A 9,884-nucleotide genomic window follows, 5' to 3' on the forward strand; every position below is an offset into this window, starting at 1 on the left:
TTTTTTTTTTTTTTTTTTTTTTGCCTTTGTTGTTTTCCCAGCTGGCAAACTGGAAACAGTGAAATGGGCGTTCACCTGGCCCCTGAGCTTTGTCTTGTACTTCACTGTCCCTAACTGCAACAAGCCCCGCTGGGAGAAGTGGTTTATGGTGACCTTCGCTTCCTCCACGCTGTGGATCGCAGCCTTCTCCTACATGATGGTGTGGATGGTGAGTCCAGGACCCCATGCAGTGCCGGATCTCTTCAGAGAGAAATACTCTCAACCAGAGGGGAGTAGGTACAGGGGTTTCGGCCCAGTAACTGTATCAGTCAGCTATCGCTGCAACACACTGTGTAACAACCAGCCCCAAATTCCGTGGTTTAGAATCACAAGACTTTATGCTCCTGCTCACATGTCGACAGGTAGACCATAGAGTAACTGATCTTAGCAGGCGCTGGCTAAGCAGTCTGCTTCCAGCTCCAGCGTGGTTACCTTTGATTCAGGCAGCAGGTGGGGTTCACGTCTACTCCGTGTGTGCGCTCATTTTCTTTGGACCAGTGGCTACCTGGGGAATGTCTTCTCACAGTGGATCACTGGAATGCAGGAGGGCAAGGGCAAACACAGGTGCCTTCCAGGCCCTTGGCTTGAGACTTCCACCCACACTCCATCAGCCAAGCCCGACATCCATGGAGTGGGGGAAATATACTCCACCCGCTCTAGTGGAAAGTCCAGCAGGGTCACAGGCAGCCAGCGTGAAGGAAGGGTGGGAGGCATGGGGGGGGCGGTGACAATCCCATCCATCATAGTCACTCCTCATCTCCGCTCAGTTTCTTCAACCAGAAAATGAAGTCATTGGACCAGGTGAATGCTCAAGGGTCTCTTCTGAAGCTGAAACAATGATTCAAGGAGTGGCATGGATTAGGGACCATTGCTCAAAAGAGCCTCTGCCCCAAAGCCATTCCAGGAAACCCAGCCAGCCAGAGTGCACTTCCCATCTATGACTCTGGTTTCTAACTGAGGAGTGAATCTAATTCATTAGAATTGGAGTTGGGCAGAAATTAAAAGCCATGACAAAATTATGTGCATATAATCATGCTTGAGCATCAGGTAGAGATGCAGTATAAATTCTGGAAAATTAAACTCAAGAGCTAAAAAGAGGTTCTGAAAAGATTATTTTAGAGGTAATAACAAATGTGTAAACCTGACACAATTAACTCGTAATTATCCCATGCCTTCAACATCACAGACAAACAGATAATTTTTTTCAACCCAAGTCTCATAGCCAGGGGTTTTTCCTTCATCCTGTGTTCATTGACGTTTTTATTTGACACATTCATTGGGTGCCAGGTTTGGGGAATAGCATTGGTGTCCCTGAACTCCAGGTGGCCCAGTGGTTTTCTCTGAAGTCCACTAACACGCAAAGTAGCCGACAGATCCGAGGTTCACCCTCCTTCTGTTTGCCTCCTTCCACTCTGGGGGAGGTTCTGAGAAGCCCAGAGACATGGCCAGGAGTAAGCGGGAAACCAGGAGAAGCCCCTGAGACCTGGTCCTTCCACCCAGAGAATCACTTCCCCCAAACGCCAGCCTCAGCCGTAACCATGGTAACCACAGTAACAGCAGGTCGAGGGCAGTGGCCCCTTCCCAGGCCAAGCCCCATGGAGCCAAACCAATTCCTGCAGAGACCCCGCTGAGGGTGAGAAAGTAAAAACAAGGGTTAGCCAGGACGCTTGCAGCTCCATTTTACAAAAGGCTCCAGAACAGCCAGAAGAAACGCTGTGTTTCTGCTCTCACTTTCCTCCCTGGAGAGGGGAAAGCAGAGAACCCGAGGCCACCCCAAATTCAGTTCAGCACTGGATGGAAATGATGTGCATTCCCTGTTTGAAAGGGACCATGCCAGGCATCCCTACGGATTTAACTAACATCCCCCAAACCTTTGGGCGGGGAGGGAGTGAGGCCAGGCTTCAGTGCAGGGGTCCCAGAGGAGCTGGGAGGAGTGGGCTACTTACCACAGCCCATTTGCATTTCTTGTAATTTTACAGAAAGTGAGGGAGGGCACGTGGCATCCCACAATGACCTCGTCGGTGCACCTCCTGCAAGTTTTCCTCTCCTGAAGCCAGCGGACCCAGGATGGGTCTCTTTCCACTTACTCACTTTTGCCACTTGCCCCTCTTCACGCCTTCTCACCCACTGCTTTCCTCCCAGTTTGCCCATCTGGAAACTGGGGGCCAGAATGGGCTCATTTAATGGGATGGAAGCACTGCCTCTTCGTCAGCTGTTCTTCCTCCAGCTAAGCCCCTCCTGTGTAAATAGAGGTGCTGCCAGTGCCAACGGGCGCAGCCTGAATGCCCGGCTGGGAATGTCCCCCCACCCCGGGCCACTCCCCAGTGCATGGGCCTTGGGCAATGCCTCCATGTCCTCGTGTGAAGAATGGAGATGAGCACCTACTCCCTGGGGTTGTGGTGAGAATTAAATAAGTTAAAGCCCACGAACATCACTCAGCACTAACAAAAGTGCCTGAGTACTAGATAAACGTAAGCCACTGTGGAGCAGAGGATGACGTGGGCAGAAATGATGTCCCCAGGCTTCCAGCAAGAGAGGAAAGGAATCAGCTGCTTATGGCTTTTCCTACAAGGCTGGATGGTGTAAGTCAGCCCCTTCCCAGCTCCTGTAAAGACTCATTATGCGGCCAGCATGGGACGTGGACGCTTGCGTTCCCAGCACAGCATGGCAGCCATCCGTTCTGGGTTTCCCAGGAACGTCCTGAGTTCAGATACTGTCCCTATATTGCCTTTTCCCAGAAACCCTGTTTCTCCTCTCTCAGGCCGCCTGCCTCACCCAAAGGAACAAGTAAGAGAGGCCAGTCTTTGGTTGGAGAGCATGGGCTCCGTAACTGCACCCCGGTCCCCTGCCAGCAGCCCCATCTGCGGCCTGAGATGTTCCTCGTCCATCTGTCTTGATACAGAGAGCAGACGTGGCCGCCAGAGAGACCGCCCAGATTGCAGACGTTTCAGCTTTTGGCTGGGAGGGTCTGCGGGCAGGTGGGGCTGGTGCCAGCCCTCAGCTCTCCTCTTCCCCGCCTCTCCCAGGTCACGATCATCGGGTACACGCTGGGGATTCCTGACGTCATCATGGGGATCACCTTCCTGGCAGCCGGAACCAGCGTGCCCGACTGCATGGCCAGCCTCATTGTGGCCAGACAAGGTGGGACCCCGAATGGGGGGGGGGCGGTGGGAAAGGAAGGCAGGACTTCCTACTTGGGGGGCGGGAGGAGGTCACAGGGCAGTTACCGTGGCACCAAATCCCAGCCGGGAAGGAGCACTGGGCCGCTTCAGTGCCACGCCGGTCAAAAGGCTTCCTGGCATCTGAATAACAAGGAAACAAGCCAAAGGTCCACCCTCGAGGAAGGCAGAGACGCTTCCTGGGTCGCACCCACATCCTCTCTGGAGGTTGTATTACTTCTGTTATTAAAAATAGCCCTTTATTAAAAGGCTATTTATTAAAAGGGTTTCCCTGGTGGCGCGGTGGTTGGGAGTCCGCCTGCCGATGCAGGGGACACGGGTTCGTGCCCCGGTCCAGGAAGATCCCACATGCCGCGGAGCGGCTGGGCCCGTGAGCCATGGCCGCTGGGCCTGCGCGTCCGGAGCCTGTGCTCCGCAACGGGAGAGGCCACAACAGTGAGAGGCCCGCGTACCGCAAAAAAAAAAAAAAAAAAAGTAATAAAGACAATGATGCCTAACCTTTGCTGAGTACCACAACTGAACAGAGCAGTTTAAGCACATGATGTTACTTAACAACTCTATGAGTTAGAGACAATCATATATGCATTTTATGGATGAGGAAACGGAGGCTTCAAGAGGACAGACCCCATAGCCTAAGGTTTACCCACTGCAGAACCCCTCAAAGTGCAAGCTGCCAGAGGTCACTCTTCAGTGTATGACAGACCCTTCCTCCCTCAAAACCAAGATCACAGTTTACCTGCCCCGCCCTAGGTGGATGCCCCCTGGATGGGCGTGCACCTCCCAGCCCCCACTCTAATTTACGTGCCTGATTTGTGCGGGAGGAGACTGGTTTTCAGCAAACACAACCTGTGGCTCCCAGCCTTAGCACAGTGCCCTCCACTGGTCCTTGTGAAGTTCTGCTGGTTACATTATTTTCCTTAACGCTGCTCAGTTATTTTAGAAGAATTGGATACAGCGTAGAGCAGATGGGTGATGACACCGAACCATGGGTTCAGTGAACCGTGGGTCAGTGAACTCAGGAGCCCTTTATAGCCTGCTGAGTTTCTTTCTTTCTATAGGGTGCTTCAGAATTTGGGGAACCATAGTTGGTTTTCAAATTACATTTAACCGATGATCATATCTGAAGTAAAGCTCAGCAGTTCAATAGAATGTATATTTCATCCTGTTCTATTGAAAAAATGCACACAAAAAAAGAAAATGCGTATTCAATAGACTATTTTACAGTCTGTATCATCCTACAGTGATGGGTGGCCCGGGGGAGACCCGGGCACGTGGGTCTCTGGCTGTCAGACCAGGGGCTCGAGAGAGTCCTTGGGGGCCAGGGCACCCCCCAGGGACCACCTCCCTCACTCAGGTAATCTCTTGTCCTCACAGGCATGGGGGATATGGCCGTGTCCAACTCCATCGGGAGCAATGTTTTTGACATCCTCATTGGCCTCGGGCTCCCCTGGGCCCTGCAGACCCTGGCTGTGGATTACGGATCCTATGTAAGTGGTTTTTCTGCTTTTCGTGGCCTCGGCCACTGTAACTGTGTCTCTGGGCAAAGGAGGTGTGGAAACACTCACGTGGAGGGGAAAACAGATTCTCCTGGCCAGGTCCTCGCGAGGTCAGGCTCATGTGGGAACATTCAGGACTTGAGAGCAGAGCTGGTAGGCGGTTTCTGGGGAGGGCCAGATAGTAGATATTTTAGGCTTTGCCACCCGGACGGTCTCTGTCACAGTTGTCATCAACTCTGTTGTGGTGGCCTGAGGCAGCCACAGATGATGGCAAGTGGATGAGCGTGGCTGTTTCAGTCCAACTTTATGTATAGAAACTGAAATTGGAATTTCAGATAATTTTCACACGTCATGATACATTATGATTCTTTCAAATCTTTTCAACCAATGAAAAACGTAAAAACCCTTCTTAACTCACGGGCTGTGCAAAAACAGCCGGGGGGCCAGGTTTGGCCCATGGGATTTGTTTGGCATGCAAAATATTTTTATTCATGAAGGAAGGGCACAAAATACCCGATGCTGTCTCTGCCAGGGACCTGGCAACAGTCAGACCCCACAGTGATGGCCCCCGCGCTCCTTCTCAAGTCTAAGCCGACTGTGACTCCAGGTGGATTTGCAGGTGGGTGACACGGGCGGTCCAGGTAGATTTCAGGGCTCCTTCCCAGCTTCCCAAAGTGTCCCTCCTCTGCTCATGGGCACTTCTCTCCCAGACACTGTCCAAAGATGGAGGGAGAAACTACAGAGATTTCTCTCTGTATCTGGAAGAAAACAGTATTATTTATGCCTCTGAAGTTTTCACACCCAACCCAGTGTCGGGTGCTTCTCTAAATGTGTTACTGACCGTTGCTTCAGTCTATCTGTGTAATGTGTTGTCAGTAAGTGTATTTTCTGAAGAAAATATGGTGGCTCATTTTATCAGATGATGGTTGTCTCCGAGTTGCTTCACTCATGGCTGTTTCAGGTAGGGAAGGTGTGTCTGGTGATGAAATTGAAATCCATGCAGAAAGCCCACGCGTTTTTGGTTCATTTGAAGCTACCTGTTGGCAGAGAGGTTTCACCAAAGGGTGAAGATAAGCACAAGAAGTTGGAAGGAAGCAGAACATGTCCTAAGGAACCAAGATATCTTCTCTGCTGTCTATGAAATTGTGGGCTGACGTGGTGAGAGAGGACGCATTACATTACCTCGGGGGGTCTGGGAAGGCTCCTTACAAGAGGTGACTGTGAGTTGAAGTCTGAATAACTAGAGAGAGACAACCATGGGAAAATTGGGGCAGGGCAGAGCAAAAGCATTGCAGGCAGAAGGAACAGCCCATGCAAAGGCCCTGAGGCAACAGTGCACTTGGCCTGTTGGAGAGAAGGAAGGGGTTCAGGGTAAGTGGAGCAGGGTGAGCCTGGGGGCTCGTGGCCTGAGATGCACTTGTGGGACAGGCAGGCCCAGATCATGTGGGTGCTCGTTTGACAGTTAATAAAAAATGACAACATTCAAACTGACGTGATATATGGATTTACAAAATGATGGTTTTGATGACTTCTATGAGAGATTCAGCAGCATGAGTTTTTTTTTAACTGTGTTTTAATTGATCTTTTCTTTTAATTACCAGAGAGGCTGAGTATTCTATTTTACATGTATTGGCCTTTTGGGTTCTTCTTTAGGATAATTATCTCTTTATCCAATTTTCCATTAGAGGTTAATGTGTTTTTTGTGGGTGAGTTGATTTTTTTTTTTCATTTTTTTCCCTTAATAATTTTTTAAAAATTTATTTTATTGAAATAGAGTTGATTCACAATGTTCTGTTAGTTTCTAGTGTACAGCAAAGTGATTCGGTTGTACATATGTATACACTCTTTTTCATGTTCTTTTCCATCATGGTTTATCACAGGATATTGAATATAGTTACCTGTGCTATACGTTAGGACCTTGTTGTTTATCCATCCTATATATAATAGCTTGTATCTGCTAATCCCAACCTCCCACTCCATCCCAACCCCATTCTCCCTCCCCCTTGGCAACCACAAGTCTGTCCTCTATGTCTGTGAGTCTGTTTCTGTTTCATATATATGTTCATTTGTGTTGTATTTTAGATTCCACATATAAATGATATCATATGGTATTTGCCTTTCTCTGTCTGACTTACTTCGCTTAGTATGCTGGTCTCCAGGTCCATCCATGTTGCTGCAAATGGCATTATTTCATTCTTTTCAATGGCTGAGTAATATTTCATTGTATGTATGTACCACATCTTCTTATCCATTCCTCTGTCGATGGACAGATGTCCACTGGCTTACTTTCATGTCTTGTCTATTGTAAATAGTGCTGCATGAGCATAGGGGTGCATGTATCTTTTTGAATTAGAGTTTTGTCTGGGTATATGCCCAGGAGTGAGTTTTACTCCCGGGCCCTAAGCCCAGAAGGACCACTTAGCCTAGGCTGACTGTAAGGTAAACAGGTGCCCACCAGAGGCCAGCCCTTCAATGGTCCCCCATCAGTGCTCCCGAAACACCATGCCCCCCTGACCACCTGCTGTCTCGGATATTGCACAGAGCTGTGCTAGCACCCTGTAGACTCACAGCCCCTGAAGGTGCCCTGCGCTTCCCCTGCTGGAGTCTTTCCTCCTGCAGACTCTGACTCAGATGCGCACACTCCCCATCACTCTTCCCATTTGAAATGCTGTTCCTCCCTCCAGGTCTGTCGCAAATGCCACTTCATTCAGGACTCCTCCCTGGACCCCACCACCCCCCACCGCCGCCAAATGGGATCTCTCTCCACAGCCTTTATTTCTGCCTCACTCACGGCTCGTCCTAAATCTGTGAACTTGCTTCATCTTATCACATGTTAAGTGGCATGTAAGAGAGACACTGAAGAAATGTCATCCAGGTTGGCACCTGAAGGAGCATCAACCATTGGGTGGTCACAGGATTCCAGATAATCTTCCCAAGATTCCTAAGAGTGCCATTGTTGTCAGTCAGAATCTGATGAATGGACTCACATCAACCACATTCACAAGAGTTTGATATATGTGCTAGAATGCCAGCAGATGGTACTAAGATACCCAAGTGCCAGATAGAAAGCATACTTATTCCCGATGACTTGCGCTCTATTTTCCTGGAGAAAGATCTTATGGGGGAGGTATCTGGGGAGCCCCGTGACCACCTTCAAGTTCACTGACTCACCAGGAGTACTCATGGGACTCAACAGCAGGTCATAGTCACAGCTAAGGTTTATTAGAGCAAAGGATTTAGAGTAAAAGCCACAGGCAAATAAGATGCATCAGGAGAAGTCCAGAGAGGTCAGGTGCAGGCTTCCAAGTCCTGCCTCACTACAGGGCCACGTGCAGGAGATGGAGTCTGAGGCTCTCTGGAGGGCTGGTCAGGTAGACACACTCCTGCAACATGTACAGCCGTGATCACAAAACTCAGAATCCCAGCACAGACACCAGGTACATATCATAAAGCTTGCCGAACATCCTGCCAAGCTGGCCCAGTGTGCCCCATCGCTTCCGGTGTACACACCAACATCATCAGTCAGTGACATAAAGAACATTCCAAGGGCCACGTTCTCATCGGCCTGAGAGTTCTAGGCTCCGCTGGAGGCAAGCAGGATTGAATAACCAGACCTGTTGCATTGATACCTTCCCCAGGGAAGGTCAAGTTAGAATTTTATTTCTCAGAATAAGCATTGCTACTACTCTATTACAAATAACCACAGAATCTCTCTGGGGTAGCCCAACGAAGGTTTATTTCTTGCTCAAAATCTGCTGCAGTTGCTTCTATCCTGGCAGCTCCCGTGGACGCTTCAAGCAGAAACTCAGGGATTGAGGTTTATTCCATCAGGTGGTTCTACCATCTTGGAGTGCTTCTCCAGCGGCCACTCAGAAAGCCGAGAGGGCAAGGGCGTGGAGGATGGCGCAGATCGGTTTTGGATGAGGCCTGGAAGTGGTCCATGTCCTGGCTGCCCCGACCCACTGTCCAGATAAGTCATACGTTCCCATCTAGCTATAAGGGAACTCCAGGTCATTAGTTGAGCTGTGTACCCAGGAAGGAGTGGAGACGTGGATGGGTCCTGCAGTCCAGGGTGTCCGGTTGAGAGTGGAGTCCAAACAGGAAGGATTTGCTGGATAACCTTCTGCTGGGGCTGCTGAGCTGCTGCTGTCCGAGCGTCCACCCGTATCGTAGGGCCTGTCTCTCTGCCGCCCCGAGCTGCCCCCTCCACTCCAGCCATGCTGAGTGCACTGACTAACCCTGCCTCTGAGCTCCTTTTCCTGGGTCCCGTGTGGACCACCTCCCTTCTGGTTAACACATCTTTTCTGTACTTCATCTGAGAACAGTATTTTCCACTGTGTTTACACTCTCATTAAAGCCTCACTGCTTCCTTTCAGTACAAGTCACCTTGATTCTGTTTTGCCATTCCTAAAATAATCTCTCGGGTTTTTCCTACGGTCCACGAATCTGAACTTTACTTTTTTCTTCCTTTTCTCTTATTATAAAAATAGCTCATGGTCTTCATAGAAAATTAGAGAAACGTTAATTAGAGAAATTCTAATTAGAGAAAACTCTAGAGCAGTACCTGCCCAATAGGACTTTCTGCGGTGATGAAAATGTTCTAGCCGCACTGTGGGATATAGTAGCCACTAGCCCCATGAGACATTTAAGCACTTGAAATGTGGCTGGAACAAGTGAAGGCCTGAATTTTTTAATTTTTATTTTATTTTAATGAATTTAAATTTGTATAGCTACATGACTTGTGGCTGCCCATGAGACACTGCAGCTTTAGAGGATGAAATAAAAGTCATATAGTCCAATCCAGAGATATCAACTGTTAACATTTCTGCATAGTTTTCTCTTCCTAGACTGGTTGACATAGCTGATGTCATGCTATACAATTTTGCACATTGCTCTTTAAAATATTTCTTACACACAGCAAACATATTTTCCTTAAAAGTCTCATTAAAAACATTGTTGGGCTTCCCTGGTGGCGCAGTTGTTGAGAGTCCGCCTGCCGATGCAGGGGACACGGGTTCGTGCCCCGGTCCGGGAAGATCCCACATGCCGCGGAGCGGCTGGGCCCGTGAGACATGGCCGCTGGGCCTGCGCGTCCGGAGCCTGTGCTCCGCAACGGGAGAGAGAGACCACAACAGTGAGAGGCCCGCGTACAGCAAAAAAAAAAAAAAAA

At 49.4% G+C, this 9,884-nt stretch overlaps 1 protein-coding gene across 1 annotated transcript in view; it reads left to right on the plus strand.

The window, feature by feature from the left end:
- Positions 1-9,884, plus strand: part of SLC24A3 (solute carrier family 24 member 3) — a 474,319-nt gene that overhangs the window by 447,607 nt on the left and 16,828 nt on the right. The window contains exons 13-15 of the mRNA XM_007454524.1: positions 42-208; positions 3,066-3,180; positions 4,593-4,705. Of these exons, the coding sequence (XP_007454586.1) occupies positions 42-208; positions 3,066-3,180; positions 4,593-4,705 (395 nt within the window). The remainder of the gene's footprint in view (positions 1-41; positions 209-3,065; positions 3,181-4,592; positions 4,706-9,884) is intronic.

Source organism: Lipotes vexillifer, unplaced genomic scaffold (genome assembly GCF_000442215.2).
Source record: "Lipotes vexillifer unplaced genomic scaffold, Lipotes_vexillifer_v1.1 scaffold365, whole genome shotgun sequence".
Taxonomy (NCBI): Eukaryota; Metazoa; Chordata; class Mammalia; order Artiodactyla; family Lipotidae; genus Lipotes; species Lipotes vexillifer.